The following is a 17,967-nucleotide window of genomic DNA, read 5'->3' as shown; positions in this document are numbered from 1 at the left end:
AAGTTAGAATCAGTTCAATTTGTGACAGTATCCACAAGTGTTTTTTGTGAGACCTTGGTTTGGCCAAGTGTGGTGTTGCACTCAAGTCTTTACAAAACATTACGGAAGCTAAAACCTCAGAGAGAGGTCAGAGAGGTCAGAGGGAGTTGTATGTAGTATTTATGGCATATCATGTGGCACATGCTACATCATTGTCCCTAGCATTTCCAATAAGACTTCCTAGGGCAAAACCTTATTCCATTGCAGACATATTGCAGCACAAGCATAGAGAAATGGAACGAGGGAGAAATGCAATAGGAGAGCACCATCTAGCCTTGTTAGTGAGGAGAACCTTTACCCTAGGGCAGAAAGCTTCTCTCAGCGAAGTTGCTGTGATAGTAAAAAAAAATACTTATTAACCAAGGAATTGATTAACATACGCAGGCACGCACACACACACACACACACACACACACACCACACTCACATAACACACTGAATGTGTTATGCTTTACTGCAGGGGGTCCTACATTAGAACTAACACATTTAGTAAGCAATACATGACATATTAATAAAACACAACAATTCCTAAGTGCTTGTTAGTCAACAACTGAAGATATGAAAAAAATATGCACAACCCACCGACTGAAATGTTACCATAAAGTCTCTGTTACTTTAATTTGCTGCACAGAAAGATACACAGATAGATGATACAGATGCACAGTATGAGCATTATATAGACAGATAATGAGACAAACAGTTCAGGGGTTGCGTTTGAAGTTGCTCCCTGGGCACTAATGAATCAGTCGCCTGGGGTCAGTTCAGTTGGTGTGTTTTTTATTACACTTTCAACAGGCGATAATGAGCCGTGAGGACTTTGGACACTGGAGCGCTCTGATCCCACATCAGCCTTTGGAGTGACTCAAGAGGGCCTGACCACATTCTCACCATATCAGAGGGTGAGCAATCAGCATACTCTCTCTCTCTCTCTCTCTCTCTCTCTCTCTCTCTCTCTCTCTCTCTCTCTCTCTCTGTCTGTCTGTCTGTCTGTCTGTCTGTCTGTCTGTCTGTCTGTCTGTCTGTCTGTCTGTCTCTTTCTCTCACTCTCTCACTCTCTCATTCTCTCATTCTCTCATTCTCTGTCTCTTTCTGTCTCTCTGTCTCTGTCTCTCATTCTCTCTCTCTCATTCAGTCTCTTTCTGTCTCTCTGTCTCTCTCTCTCTCTCTCTCACACACACACACACACACACACACACACACACACACACACACACACACACACACACACACACACACACACACACACACACACTCTCTCTCTCTCTCCTGTCAGAAGACTCAGAACACTGAGCGAGCCACCTGGACTCTTCCTCCATTACCATATAAATGAGGTGCTTCACGCTAACCTCTATTCTCTCTGCTTCCTGCTCTTCGCGCAAACAATGACAGTGGCCGAGAACCAGAGACAGAGAGCGACAGAGAGAGAGAGAGAGAGTGCTAGGGTATATCAATTCAATTACATTCTGGAGGGGTTTTCATGTTGATGGAAAGAGAAATGCTTTGGCTCCCTCTGAGGAAACAACCATGCATCAGCTCTCTTCTAAGATAAAAGCCCTGAGGGAACAACCATGCACCAGCTCTCTGCTAAGATAAAAGCCCTGAGGAAACAACCATGCACCAGCTCTCTGCTAAGGTAAAAGCCCTGAGGAAACAACCATGCACCAGCTCTCTGCTAAGATAAAAGCCCAGAGGAAACAACCATGCTACAGTTATTCCAACTGAGCCTAAAGGGAAATAGATAGCCTTTAATGAGTCTTGCTGAGCCATCGCCTTTGGGAGACCTACTGCTATGGTCAAATTTGTGTGTAGGGTGTCTACTAAGTTAAATCCTCATGCAGCAACACAGATATACAGTACCTATGTTTATTCCTGATAAACCCAAACTCTAGAGTATAGCTGTGTCTTTGACACTTTTATTTGAATGTTCAATTTGTCCTCATATCTACACACAAGGTTGTCCTAAACAACAGTTGAAATGTGATGACAACTGTAATGACAATTTACATTGTATGACATTGTTACGGCAATGTTTGTCACATCTCCCCCATAAACCTGCTAGATGCTTTGGAACCGTGTCTAAACTCTATAGAAATGGTCTGGCTGTACCATAGCACTTCATTAAACTCTCCACCCCATTACTTCCCTGTTCTCATTAAACTGCACAGACCAATCAATAGACCCATGTCCCCTGACTATAGGGTCATCTCAGTCATTTTGTCTGCAACAGATCTGGGTTTGAAGGCTATTATGTTTCAGGGGACCCTAGTCAACCTTTACCTGTTTTCATTTAGCTATCCCAAAACCAGGAATTCGAGACTATCACAACACCAGGGATTAGAGACTATCCCAACACCAGGAATTCGAGACTATCACAACACCAGGGATTAGAGACTATCCCAACACCAGGAATTCGAGACTATCACAACACCAGGAATTGAGACTATCACAACACCAGGGATTAGAGACTATCCCAACACCAGGAATTCGAGACTATCACAACACCAGGAATTGAGACTATCCCAACACCAGGAATTCGAGACTATCACAACACCAGGAATTGAGACTATCTCAACACCAGGGATTAGAGACTATTCCAACACCAGGGATTAGAGACTATCCCAACACCAGAGTTTAGAGACTATCCCAACACCAGGGTTTAGAGATCATCCCAACACCAGGGTTTAGAGACCATCCCAACACCAGGGTTTAGAGACCATCCCAACACCAGTGATTAGAGACCTACCCAACACTAGGGATTAGAGACAATCCCAACACCAGGGATTAGAGACTATCCCAACACCAGGGATTAGAGACTATCCCAACACCATGGATTAGAGACTATCCCAACACCATGGATTAGATACTATCCCAACACCAGGGATTAGAGACTATCCCAACACCAGGGATTAGAGAATATCCCAACACCAGGGATTAGAGACTATCCCAACACCAGGGATTAGACAATATCCCAACACCATGGATTATAGACTATCCCAACACTATGGATTAGAGACTATCCCAACACCAGGGATTAGAGACTATCCCAACACCATGGATTAGAGACTATCCCAACACCATGGATTAAAGACTATCCCAACACCAGGGATTATAGACTATCCCAACACCAGGGATTATAGACTATCCCAACACCTGGGATTAGAGACTATCCCAACACCATGGATTAGAGACTATCCCAACACCAGGGATTAGAGACTACCCCAACACCTGGGATTATAGACTATCCCAACAGCAGAGTTTAGAGATGTGAAATTGTGTTCCTGTTTGGGGACTTTTAACTTCAGGTAGAGAAAGTCCACCTTGAAGTAAAAATGGTGGTACAGTATATGTATATGGTATTGGCATAGTTTATTGTGTGTGCCTATGCTGGGCCAGCCTGCCCCCTAGAGGATGAACTAGGTAGGACCAGAAATCTGGATCTCTTTCAGCTCCCTATGAGGCAATATTCTCACAAAATGGGTTGACTGGGTTTGTGGGGTATGATAGCATTCCTGTTGTACTGCAAGAGTGCATGTTTGTATTCATGTGATCACTTAAACCATGTCTATTGACTCTGAAAATGCTAACTTTGTCACAGTATGACAGTGCTTACTTCCCTTCCTATAATAATGTCCAAATACCAATCCTGTATTGTTAAAAAAAAATAACATAGGATCTATTTTCTATTGATATATGTTGACTGTCACTCTTTTTGTGTCACAGGATTCTTACCAAAAGCCGAAACTACTTTTGTGACTAAAACTCACAGCCTATAGTGCCGGATGCTATTTCCATCTATGCATGGTACTACTGAATGCACAGTATATCTTCCCGCCAATCAAGTAGTGAGATGAAGATAACAGCCAGGCTGTTGTTCCACTCTGTTCCCCTGAGGTGTGAGGGATCATTAGATTGAGACCTCTATTAGAGAAGCAGTATACTCATTAGATGGAAAGGAAGACTGCCATCATATATAAATTCCCTATCTCTCTCACAAGCAATTACACATGCAGCTCACACACATATACATGCTCACGCGTACATACACACACATACACACACACTTGCAAACTCAGTTTCTCCTTCACACAAAAAGCACGTTCCCACCTAGACACACAAGCACCAAATAATCCCATTCTAATGGAATGTGTTCACAGGCACAGTTCTCTGTCAATGTAAAAAAAAATATATATATATATCTGAAACACACAAACACTTTCTCACAAGCTCTCTCTCCCTCATACACACACACACCCACCCACCCACTCACAGAAATCTCATTATAACTTGACAGGGGATTGGCTTGACGTCCACATCTCCAGTTGATTAATTTGCCTATTATTATTAAAGATCCTTTAATAAAACACTCACTCTAAAGAAAGATGACCGGCAGCTCCTCCCCCACCCCCCAACTGTGGACATCATTGTAAAACTTCAAACACTTAGAAGGAAAACTTCCTCCAGTGTGAACAGTGTGCTACAAGGAGAGTTTATATTTCATTCCCATTGTTTTAGACTTTTTCCAACTCTGATCGTTTATCCTATCCATCCAGATTTTGAATGGCTTTGGAAGTTGCCAAGGCCACAGACAGTCCCTGAGCAAAGTGAGGAGTTCACTTGAGGAGATCTACTCAGCAGGCTTGAGGAAGAGGACTGTGTCGGGTTATCTGTAGTCCAGTGAGATGGACACCTTGGACCGCATTTTCTATTAGAAAGTCGTTTCACATCCAATTGTCACGCCGACGGCCATTCAGCTCTCCTGAGGAAACAATTTCTTCGGCGAGAGGGTAGCCCCATAACCATGGTTACTGGTGTGTCCCGTTCAAAAGAACTGGGCAGGATCGATAACATTTTATTTAAGAGATCCTTTGACTCAAGGGAATCAGACACTATTATCCTACCTGCCTCCTGTTCTCTGCAAATTGCAATCCAGGAAACATGATTTAACTTTGCAAACTGCAAACCGCCAAGATAAAAAAAAAAATGCAGTGACAAGCTGTCAATTAGGACCTCTCTAACTCCATCTCCATCTCTCTCCCTCCCTCTATCTGTCTGTCTGTCTGTCTTTCTTTCTGTCTGCCCCTGTTCCCCTTTCTTTCTGTCTCTCTGTGTAATTCATCAGCAAGCAGTGTTCACTCTCAGAACAAATAAAGAAACATTTTATAAAGGAATAGTTGAATCCATACAGGTATGGAGGAAGTGGTTGGGGGTCAAAACATGGCAGCCAGATTATTAATAGATGCACCAAGATAAGCATTTCAACTGCAGGCTTTGTTTATGAGGTTTCCAAGTTAATAATAGTTTGAATTCATGGAGATCAAAATGTTTTATTGTGAGAAAAGGCCTCCTGACTCAAACACATCTGTGGAGGATAAAAATACATGTACTTTAGTAATCAGATTTAACCAGTAGCTGGACACCAGTTGTTACTGACTAAGGCCTTGACGTTGTCGTCACACCAAACTTTCTGACTGTTGATTAGAATATGCAGAGATACTGTATGGGTTATGGGCACTTCAATGAGCAGAGGAATACTTTGATATTCAAATGTCCAGATGTCTTGCCAGAGGCTGTCCTTCTTGGTGTTGACACACACCCTTTTCATAGAGTCTGAAATGTATTTCACTGTACTGAGTTCTGAGGCATGTTTTGAACAAAGCCCAAAAATATCAATACCCAAGAAAATAACTTTCAATATATTTTAACTGCAGCGGGGAAGCTTGTAAAGCACCAGTCAGAAGAGGACAATACCAACCATATTCATGTTCATGTAAACATATAATTTAAAACACTGCCAGCTTTTGATCCTCTGTTCCACCATAGTGCAGGTTTGATTGAATCTCAGCCTTATATTTCCATTAAGTTGTTTTTACTTACAGTACTACATTTACATTAAGACGTAGTTAAGATAGAGAGTTAAGTGGTCCGCTGTGGTACCCTAAAAATGCTGGAGCTGTGGCCAAATCTAGCAGAGACTTTACCGGGGGATCAGTGACCCGTAGTTTTCCATCTATCTCTTGCAATTGTGGGGGGTGGGGGTAGGAGGGGGCTCAGTTGATGAGTTTCGGCTTCCCTGTAGGGACTTGATTAAAGTCACTGCCCTTTGAAAGGAAGGGGGTTGATTTCACTGAGATTCATTCTAAACCCAATTTTTTCATTAGATGATCAATATATCCTGACAGCAGATGGCGGTGGTAGCAGCTGCACTGGTCCTAAACTGCCAATCAGAGACCAGGCCAGCAGCAACCAGCTTCCCTTCTGCTAAACCCAATAACCACCTGGACATGGTTCCATAGGTCTGTCATAGCTCTCAGTCGAGAACTGTATTAGGCAGGTCAAAATGGAAAGATGGAGCAATTGATTTAGTAGGTTAAAGGAAAATAAGAAGGCACAAGTTGCAGAGAGGAAAGATCTGGAGGATTTACACAGGCTTGGGTTTGGATTTGGGCTATGAACATGGTTCTGTTTGGTAGACCCTCCACACACACAAAATCTCTCATTCTCTCTCTTCTCTCTCCCCCCTCTCTCTCTTATTATCTCAATCTCTGTCTCTCTCTCTCTCTCTCTCTCTCTCTCTCTCTCACACACACACACACACATGCACACAAGCACGAACACATACACACACACCCATCACCCCATCCTCTCTGAGACTCACAGCGTCCCTTCCCACTCCAAAAGAAGAGGCTATAGGGATGCTGGGCTGCCAGTCCAGCTGTCTCCATCTGGCCAGCTCACTTGGCAGCATGTGACACCACACAACTCATGCCAAACTGTGTCCCAGCAGCTGGAGGGCCACAGCAAAAACCAATCAACAAACAGAACAGCATCGGTCTCACTGTTGCTGGGCCAGCTTCTATATGCTCTGAGAAAATGTTCACGCTACAGTAGGCCTATCCTACCAAAACAAAAGTCCCTGTTCCATTCAATTATTTTCCTATCCACTACAGGGATGCTCCCAAACAGCAGACATTGTTTGGGACATTACTATGTGCTATCTATCAGTGTTGATTACAGCACATACCTGGGCTTGGGTATGCAGGGGAGAGCACATCTATGGTGGCTTGTTGCCTCATTCATTTACATAATAATACATTGCTTGTATGCCTAGCTAGGTTATTGAATATTTCCATTGTGGCAAGTTACCACATACTATTAAAAGAATTAGCTCGGAAGTTGCTTACCCACTCACGTGTGTGCCCACTGTTCATTATTCATTTGCGTAACAGACTGCTGTATGATCATTCTCCATTTGCCAAGAGACAGCATATCTAAATGTCATTGAGAACATTAATCAGCTGCTGAAATATGAGGGACCCTGTTTTCTCTCGGCTTGAGGGTATAATAGGCAGATGTCGCCGCAGGTCAGACATTATCATCCCTATTAATTAATGTTGATGGTTGAGAGACAGCTCCCCTATTGTGTCCCCAGAAAATTGCAGATGACTTTGACCTCTGTCTGACAAGGTAAGCAGTCTGGACAAGCCTATAGCACAATGATGAGCACTCTAACTTTCTTGGTAAGATGGCAGGATGAGAGTAATGGTACTTTTGTTGACATTTGAGAAGTAAACATGAATATTTAATTTGTTATAAATATTTTTGAATTACTGAAGTAGAGCTGTCCAACAGTTAGGAAACCATTGTTTGTCTCTTACATTTCTTATGTCTGTAATGTGTCATTTCTTATTGTGATTTGTCTGTGCAATATTATAAACTCTCAATTAAATTAAATTATATATTGGAATGACTAGATCCAAAGAGATTCATATTTGAGGTTCGCATCTTTCTCTTTATTGTGAACAAAGTACATTTTTCCTTTATCCGTAATTCAAAATTCATAAGGCACTCGCATATCTCGCACATCAGAAATCTTTTTTGCAGTTGCATGGTAACAGTTGGACAAGATGAGGGAAAAAGGAAACCGCACACTGCTCTCGATAGCATCACTGATCTTTAATAAGCTTACGTATCGGCCTCGCGGCCTTCGTCAGAGCTTTTTTTCCTTCATCCGTAATGGAATTGACCTTTTTTGTATATTTATTTCACCCCCGTTCAATTGGTGGCTGCAATACAACATCAGTTGTGGTAGGCCATAAAAGCGTCTGACAAAAAAAACATTTCAGTTACATGCTAGTTGTCACAAAGCTTACGATTTCCTCATCCAATAAACCACTTCCATAACTTTCTGTCTCTAAGTGGTAGTATTCATTCCCAATATCTTGGGTGTCTGAGATTTGATTGAGCTGCACCACTGACACTTCCTCATATGAACTCTTGGCTACATCGGGATGAAAATTAGAACCATGTTCTTTATCCTCAAAAGTATGTCTGAGGGTCTTTGCTGAGCAGTTGTTATTCCCTCATTTAAACTCTCCAGAGGCCAGAGGTTTTGAACCTGAGCCTCATTTACATTCTCTGTTTGTACCATTTTGTTTAATTTCACCTTGTTGTCCCTAGCAATACAAAGTATAAATGTGTCAGTCATACAGGTATGACACTCGATCGTTGTTGCAGTCGGCTTCTTAACTAATCACCTGCTAATAATTGGTATTTGGCAAATCCATTAGCGCAAAGCAAGAGTGCATGAAAGTCATGTATGGAATTATTTAATTTCACACCAGGGTAAGAAAAAACGAATTGTTGAGGTTAATACAGCATGCAGCATTGAATGTAGGCATTACAAGAAAGACAGAGAAATAACCAGCAGGCTGTTTGACACATCCCCTCCTCAAAAACGGAACATATTTGTTTAGTAGAATCCCAACTAAGTATTTTCCACCCCAGTTTATTTGACACCAGTAGTAACGTTTTTCCTTTACCAGTGTGTGGTCTTGCACTGACTAAAATATTAATTATATTCATATGCTTTTGGGACACATATTTGCCAGATGTTTGGAGCTAGGCTGACAGTGACAACATAACATTCTAAAAGGGTAGCTGTCCATGGTGCTGATATGTGTATCACTGTTCAAATGTCAACATAAAGCTTCCTATGACCTAGCTTTTTGTTCAAACTCACCTGTTTTGTATTCTAGGGACTCTAGTGAGTAGTCTGGACCCTGGTAGTATGGACACACAATAAATCGTTTTTCCTGTACAGTGCTATATTTGTACAATATATATTGTCCAGGCAACCCACTTTAAGCTGTTTGACCACAGTAAAAAGCCAACAACACTCCGTATTATTCCGAGTCTCATGAAATACACTGTACAGACCCTACGGGGTATTTCCTATAATACTTTTACTGTGGCACCCAGAATAGTTTTTGTTATGTAAGCCAATGTGTATTCCTTATACAGGTATCAGCAATGTTTTAAAACCCACTTTTAATCAAAATGTCCCTTAATTATGAAAAAAAATGTTAATCATTGTTCATGTTCAGACAACTATTTTTCATATATCATTAATAATCACTGGTTATTGACGCATTTATACTATTACGTAACGTGGGGGACTTTTATTTAGAAATGTTTTCGAAATCCATGACCTGGAAGTACCTTTTTAGTGTTGCTGTCGAGACACTGGATCTAGCAACCTCTGTACAAAACGGTTTTATTTATCTTAGCTAACTAGGGTATTGTTAGCTTGAGTACATATGTCAACTTTTTTTATTTACGTTGCAATCGCTTTAATATAACGTATATTCTAGGCTTGGTCGCACTATCTAACGTTAACATCAAACTTTTTAGCTAGCTTGTTTCGAGGGCTTTTTGCTTTGCAAACTAGCCATGGATAACATTATTGATCCAACATCAGAACAAGGTTAGTTTGATGCTTTGTCATGCATTGCTTATCACATAGCAGTAGTTAAATGTAGAAAATGATATGTCATGACTCATTACATTTTTGTTTTGTTTTGTTTTTACATGGATCATTCAAATATGTCCTATAGTCTACCTACGCATAGCTTGTAATATTACTAACTAGCTGAATTATGGGATATATATTACTAGCTGAGTTATGGGATCAGTCGATTTTTAATTTATTATTTGTTTATCTGTTTAATTGTTAATTGCTCTTTTCAATTCGGTGACAGGTCTCCCTCTGTTCTCCTTGCGTCTCCTGGTTCCACCTCTACGCCTGATGTGCGCTTTCATGTGGCAAGTGACTCAACAGCGTAATGTGATGCAGTATGGAAAGCTGGAGGAATTTGTGACTTTGGTGACAGAGATGGTTCCAGAGCTGCTGAACTCCAGGCAGAGGACCCAACTCATCCTGGGACTGAGAGCAAGGGTGAGAGGTGTAAATATTGAGGGTTGGGAGGGGAAGAGTCTTATGATGGAACGAACGATGGGCAGCTACTAGCTTCAATTACTGTACATATGTCCCTAGTCCTGATTTTCACATATCCACCTCTGTTCCAGATGGTTTTAGAGTTGTGTCGCAGTAAGGGCACAGCTGACCTGCTGACCATCCAGGCCCACCTGGACATAATCCACACATTGACAGAAAAATCCTTACACAAAGAGGTAGGTTAAATAGACAACACTTTATGAATGAGACATTGGAAGAACATTATTTCTGAGGGATACACTCCTGTACATTTGTCTGATGTTTTGTTTGCTTGCACCTAATGACAGAGTCATGGTGATGAATTGGACGCTTCAGATTCTAACTTTGTGGAGCTAGTCCAAACCCTGCTGGAAGACCCTTCTGAGAGGGAGCATTTCTTCCAGGTGAGGAACTTTCTCTCTAGAGTTCTTTATGATCCGTTTGCTTGAATATATTTATTAAATAGACTAGTTGAACATCATCTACTTAGATTAAAGGTAAGTATCCTTCTTCTGCATTCAGAATACCCTAAAGATCTTGTTAAAGTGGCACGCCAGTCTCCTTTTCACATCATTTATCACCTAATTTACTAAACAAAAGGCACATCTCAACAGGTGATCCGGGTATGACATAGTACAGGTGGGGGGGTGCGGTCAGGGCCTTTTTATTTGATGTTTTTGCTCCTCCATTGTTCCCACAAGCAAGGGAGGAGGTTGACGACATCAGACCAACTCAACTGCTTGAATGGCCTCCATGAAGTTTGTAGTTGTGTAAAAAACACTATTTTGCTCAAAAGGTTTTTGTTGTTTTGTTTTTACCCTTAAGTGTGTGTAAATTACCATACTTATACTTGGGATATTGTTTCTCAACAGGAAAAGTTCCAAAAAATGAGACGTTTGGCACTAGACCCATTTCATGCTAAATTGTCTATTTCACAGGAGGTGTTCCCAGTCCACTATGGCCCTCGGTATGACACAGCGCTGCAGACACTGGTGCGGGAGTTCCTCTCCAGACTGGAGGAGCTGCTGCCTATACCAGACCTCACGCAGGTACTGAGGAAAACATCTCAGTTCTAAAAGATTGACGGAACATCACGTCATGTGGCTCTACAGATGAATTGAATGGTGTTTTTGGTCATTTCAAAACTTGTCTAAAACCTCAAGTGGCTGGTAAAACACTTTTGAATTGTTTAATGTACTGTATTCCCCCTGCCCTGCTCCTCTTAGACAACAGCATGGCTCAGTGCTGCCCCTTCTGTCCTGGAGGAATGTGGGCAGACTGTCTTTGACCCTGAACAACTGAAGACAGTGTTGCAGCACCATCAGCACCATGGAAACCTGAACAATAGTAAGGCCTAGATTCAATCAGATCAACCGTTAACCTGCGATGGCAGACACCCGCATAGCGGACATTTTGGCGGTATCGGAGGTGTAACTGTGTTGGAGCCGTCAAATCGGTGAGAAGCTGCTCTTCCGATCATGGTCATGAAGCCACACCTGCCTAGCGTTAGAAGTTCTGAGCGAGAAAGTGCAGCCTATATAGAAATAATTATGCTCAAATTGAGAAATCATTCAACTAAATGATGAGGATTTCTGTCATCCTAATCGAGGTATAGATTACATCTCACATTCCAGTGTTCAAACTTGTAAACAAGGTTGCATGGGATTTTTGTTAATGCGACTCCGTGAACCCAATGGCAATGTCCGTTTTAGGTGTAATGCCGGGAGCCACTTGTGGATTTGACAGCTCTAACGCAGTTAGACACTGCCAAAAATAAGCACTATGTGGATGTTGGCTAAAGTGGATCGGATTAAATCGAGCCCTATGTCTTCATCCAGATGATGGATATGAAGAACAGAGTCATATAGGATACTACTTGTCTTTTTAACTTGGCAATATACAGTACGTGAATTTAATGATCTTCTCTCCTACCCAGGTCATGTCTCTAATTACACCACAGATACCATCCTGTCCACACTGTCCCTCCCTCCAATAATCAGAGTTGTTATTAACTACGAACCAGACAACTCTGACAATGTGAGGCCATTCTCAGATGACGATGAAGACCACAATGAAATCCTGGATGAAGGCACTGATAGATGTTTGGAGGATCTAGGACTGTCAACATCACAGGAACAGGAACAGGAGGGTCTGTCACCTGCAGAGACCTCAGTGTTGGTTACTCCAGTACCCTGTGATGGTAAGGAAAATAAAAAAGGTCAAACACTCATCCATTGTTCGACTAATATAGCATTTAAATTCTAATTTATATACTGAACAAAAATGTTAACGCAACATGCAACAATTTCAACGATTTTACTGAGTTCCAGTTCATATAAGGAAATCAGTCAATTGAAATAAATTCATCAGGCCCTAATCTATGGATTTCACATGACTGGGTAGGGGCGCAGCCATGAGTGGCCACCCACTTGAGAGCCAGGCCCAGCCAATCAGAATTAGTTTTTCCCCACAAATGGGATTCATTACAGACAGAAATAAACTCTTCAGTTTCATAACTTCAGTTTCATCAGCTGTCTGGGTGGCTGGTCTCAGACGATCCCACAGGTGAAGAAGCCGGATGTCAAAACATTAGACATCTTTGGCATTATGTTATGTGACAAAAATGCACATTTTAGAGTGGCATTTTATTTTCCACGGCACAAGGTGCACCTGTGTAATGATTGTAATGTTTAAGCAGCTTCTTGATATGCCACCCCTTTCAGGTCGATGGATGATCTTGGCAAAGGATGCATGCTCACTAAAAGGGATGTAAACAAATGTGTGCACAACATTTGAGAGAAATAAGCTTTTTGTGTATATGGAACATTTCTGGGATCTTTTAATTCAGCTCATGAAACATGAGACCAACCCTTTACAATATATATATATATGGTGGTTATATATACAGTGAGGGAAAAAAGTATTTGCTCCCCTTGTACATTTGCCCACTGACAAAGAAAAGATCAGTCTATAATTTTAATGGTAGGTTTATTTGAACAGTGAGAGACAGAATAACAACAAAGAAATCCAGAAAAACGCCTGTCAAAAATGTTATAAATTTATTTGCATTTTAATGAGGGAAATAAGTATTTGACCCCCTCTCAATCAGAAAGATTTCTGGCTTCCAGGTGTCTTTTATACAGGTAACGAGCTGAGATTAGTTTCTCAGTCCACAGAAGCAATCAATCAATCAGATTCCAAACTCTCCCCCATGGCCAAGACCAAAGAGCTCTCCAAGGATGTCAGGGACAAGATTGTAGACCTACACAAAGCTGGAATGGGCTACAAGACCATCGCCAAGCAGCTTGGTGAGAAGGTGACAACAGTTGGTGTGATTATTCGCAAATGGAAGAAACACAAAATAACTGTCAATCTCCCTCGGCCTGGGGCCCCATGCAAGATCTCACCTCGTGGATTTGCAATGATCATGAGAACGGTGAGGAATCAGCCCTTAACTACACGGGAGGATCTTGTCAAGGATCTCAAGGCAGCTGAGACCATAGTCGCCAAGAAAACAATTGGTAACACACTACGCCGTGAAGGACTGAAATCCTGCTGCGCCTGCAAGGTCCCCCTGCTCAGGAAAGCACATATACATGCCCATCTGAAGTTTGCCAATTAACATCTGAATGATTCAGAGGACAACTGAGTGAAAGTGTTGTGGTCAGATGAGACCAAAATGGAGCTCTTTGGCATCAACTCAACTCACCGTGTTTGGAGGAGGAGGAATGCTGCCTATGACCCCAAGAACACCATCCCCACCGTCAAACATGGAGGTGGAAACATTATGCTTTGGGGGTGTTTTTCTGCTAAGGGAACAGGACAACTTCACCGCATCAAAGGGATGATGGACGGGGCCATGTACTGTCAAATCTTGGGTGAGAACCTCCTTCCCTCAGCCAGGGCATTGAAAATGGGTCGTGGATGGGTATTCCAGCATGACAATGACCCAAAACACACGGCCAAGGCAACAAAGGAGTGGCTCAAGAATAAGCACATTAAGGTCCTGGAGTGGCCTAGCCAGTCTCCAGACCTTAATCCCATAGAAAATCTGTGGAGGGAGCTGAAGGTTCGAGTTGCCAAATGTCAGCCTCAACCTTAATGAATTGGAGAAGATCTGCAAAGAGGGACAAAATCCCTCCTGAGATGTGTGCAAACCTGGTGGCCAACTACAAGAAACGTCTGACCTCTTTGATTGCCAACAGGGGTTTTGCCACCAAGTACTAAGTCATGTTTTGCAGGGCGGTCAAATACTTGTTTCCCTCATTAAAATGCAAATCAATTTTTATTTGACATGTGTTTTTGACATGTGTTTTTCTGGATTTTTTTTGTTGTTATTCTGTCTCTCACTGTTTAGATAAACCTACCATTAAAATTATAGACTGATAATTTCTTTGTCAGTGGGCAAACGTACAAAATCAGCAGGGGATCAAACACGTTTTTCCCTCACTGTATGGTGGTTATATAATCTTATCTCCTGTATTTTCTCTTTACAGAATTGAACTTGGATCATTCTCTCAACGTGATGGTGAATGCTGACGAGCCATCCCAGGTTCTTACCTGCACTCTGCCTCCGTTCTCTCACAGTGAAATTGCCAACCCCTGCAAGACCGACCAAGTAGAAAAGGACAGAAAGCAGGTTGACAAGAAAGAAGAGGTGGTCAGAAAAGGGGACAAAAAGAATGTGATCAAACCGGTTGACAAGAAAAAAGAGGGATCCCCTGCACCCCAGAACAGGACTCATGTTTGTGAGTGTGGGAAGGTTTTCAAAAAACCATCACTGCTGACGCTACATATGGGAGTTCACACGATGCCACATCATTGTGACCAGTGTCCCAAACGATATGCTACTCCTGGGGCACTGAAAAAGCACCAGCTACTTCACACAGAAGAAAGACCATTCGCATGTGAACACTGTGACCGGAGGTACAGGAGTGCTTATGATCTCAAAGTGCATGTACGCATTCACTCTGGGGAGCGCCGTCACATGTGTACTATTTGTAAGAAGAGGTTTGCCCATCCAAGTACACTAGTGAGACACACGCGAATGCATGCTGGGGAGAAGAATTATTTATGTAGCATATGTGGTAAGGCATTCCTTAGCTCAGGAGAAGTGCGACTGCATACACGAACGCACACAGGAGAAAACCCCCACACCTGTAAACATTGTGGAAAGGGTTTCAAAGCATCTTGCCATCTTACGGTTCATCTGCGATCTCACACAGGCGAGCGTCCTTACACCTGCACCCAATGCCCCAAATCTTTCACTACCTCAGACTCTCTTAGAACGCACATATATATTCACACTGGGGAGAAACCTCACCAATGCTCAGAGTGTGGGAAAACATTTACTCAAAGGTGTAATATGGTAAATCATATGAGAAGAATTCACCGGTTAAGATTCTCCAAAAGCAGTCCAACAGAAAGAAACACAAAGTCTCGTAAAAATGCTTTGAGTTCGAAAGAAACTATGTAATAGGTCATTCCAATCAAAATATTGATTGGAATTATTGAGACAAGAAATTCCATGTATAATCCTGTTTTAAATACATGGTTTTACAGGTCCTCTTTTGTATATCAGATTATCATATCAAAATATGTTTTTCAATAAACTTCAAATCAAGGTTCTTCATCTACACATGATATTTACACTGCAAATAATGATTTTAGAAGTGGGATGATGATGATGACATTTACCCAATTTAAACTGTTTGACCAACCAGATTCCTTAATAACACCTGTAAGATATACATATACAAAGTGTCCCGACCACCTAGAGGTCTTCAGGAAGATTTGATCACACTCTGTTCACTATGTGTCAATTGAATTGGCTACATGAGTTTATTACCAAAATGCTATATCCACCAATTTTTCACATTGGTGTTTTTTCACCTGAAATTATTGCATGTGGGTACCTTCATGTGTGTGCCAAATACTAATGTTCTCATTTTTTAAATTCATTGATTTTAGGTGTATATTAAAACTATTTTTAGGCAAAACTTTATATATCCATTGTTTAGTTGAAATGGAATGTTTGAATACGGTATTTTACTGTGATATGTGGTGGTTGTCTCACCTAGCCATCTTAATAAGGGCGCTTTAATTAACGTCTACGGGATTGGTGTCCCTCAACCAAGACAGTTGTTGCTCAAAATGCGATAATGTGACTAGAATTATGTTGTAAACAACAGCCAACTTTCCTGGACATAGACTTGTTTTATATGGGCAGTGTCTAATTTACAGTAGCTCTTACAGCAAAAAAAATACCATGCAATTGTTTGAGGATAGTGCACAACAACAAAACACTGGTTTGATACATTCACCTATGAAGGTAAATCATGTACTTACATTCAGTAATCTTGCTCTGATTTGTCATCCTGAGGGTCCCAGAGATAAAAATGTAGCATAATTTTTCTTTGATAAAATCAAATTTTATATTCAAATGTAGGAACTGGGTTTTACAGTTTGACCCCACTGCTGTCTCTGGCTCCACATCCACCCCGCCCTGCCATCGAGATGTGAAGGTTAGTGTATTTTCTGTAGGGAAGCTAATGATCCATCATTTATGACATTCCTGGGAGTGTGTAAACTAAAAACAATTATTACCATAGCATTTTTGTATGTTCTCTAAAGTTATGTATTTGAAAATGTATACATTGACCAATTCGTCACATTTGGGCAAACTCCTGGCAAACTTGATACAAAATATTGTGTTGTGATTCTTCTCTGGATCAGTCAAACTTTGCACACACTGCTGTCATCTGGTGGACAATATCTAAATTACACCTAGAATCCTATCTCAATGTATGGCCTTTCTCTTGCATTTCTCAAAGATGATGAAATATAGAAAATGCATGTTTTTTTGTTTGTACCTGATCTAATGTGTTATATTCTACATTAATTTCACATTTTCACAAACTTCAAAGTGTTTCCTTTCAAATGGTATCAATAAAATGCATATCCTTGCTTCAGGTCCTGAGCTACAGGCAGTTAAATTTGAGTATGCCATTTTAGGTGGATTTTTTTTTTAAGTGTCCGGATCCTGGAGTGTTTGGTAACCTTATCCACACTATAAGTCATATGTGAAATTCAAATTAACCCTGGTTGAAACGAATCCTAGACCTGCGTGAGTAGCTGACCCAGGACCAGAATGCCAGGTATTGTGACGCAGCAGTGCGAGTCGCGAGGAACTTCTTTGCCAGGTGTAAACAAGCTAGCTAGCTAGCTCACTAACATGTAGAATGTGCGTCTTGTGCACTAATTGTAAATCGCTCTGGATAAGAGCGATTAAATGACTTAAATGACTAAATGCTTAAATGACTAAAATGCCAAATGTAAATGTTTTTAATACATCTCATTATGGTATTGATTCATTTTTTTAAATATTGATGTCATAAATGTATCATTTGTACAGTTAAAATGTAGTTAGGCTTTGTTACATTCGACTACATAGCAGTAATCTAGGCCTACTGCTTATTTTCTGATATTACGGCGATATAGTGCTTTGCAAAAATATATACTATTTGTCTCTGAAATGACACCAAGCGATAGATTTCAAACAAATATATGTCATTCAACAACCCCATGCCATGATTAGATAGCCTAGTGAAAAAACACCAATGTATTTCATAAGTTCTTTAAACAATAAAAGTTAA

At 41.1% G+C, this 17,967-nt stretch overlaps 1 protein-coding gene across 1 annotated transcript; it reads left to right on the top strand.

The window, feature by feature from the left end:
* The first annotated feature begins 9,530 nt into the window (after nt 1-9,530).
* Nucleotides 9,531-17,283, top strand: LOC139378476 (uncharacterized). Its single transcript, XM_071120676.1, has 8 exons — nt 9,531-9,802; nt 10,077-10,273; nt 10,405-10,509; nt 10,621-10,716; nt 11,251-11,361; nt 11,539-11,659; nt 12,249-12,512; nt 14,809-17,283. Exons 1-8 carry the CDS (start codon nt 9,769-9,771, stop codon nt 15,786-15,788), a joined length of 1,908 nt encoding a protein of 635 aa, XP_070976777.1. The 5' UTR covers nt 9,531-9,768; the 3' UTR covers nt 15,789-17,283.
* Nucleotides 17,284-17,967: the final 684 nt, after the last annotated feature.

This window comes from Oncorhynchus clarkii, chromosome 21, assembly GCF_045791955.1.
Source record: "Oncorhynchus clarkii lewisi isolate Uvic-CL-2024 chromosome 21, UVic_Ocla_1.0, whole genome shotgun sequence".
NCBI classification, from domain to species: Eukaryota; Metazoa; Chordata; class Actinopteri; order Salmoniformes; family Salmonidae; genus Oncorhynchus; species Oncorhynchus clarkii.
The sequence above is the reverse complement of the archived record's forward strand: the minus strand, read 5'-3'. Positions and strand labels throughout refer to the sequence as shown.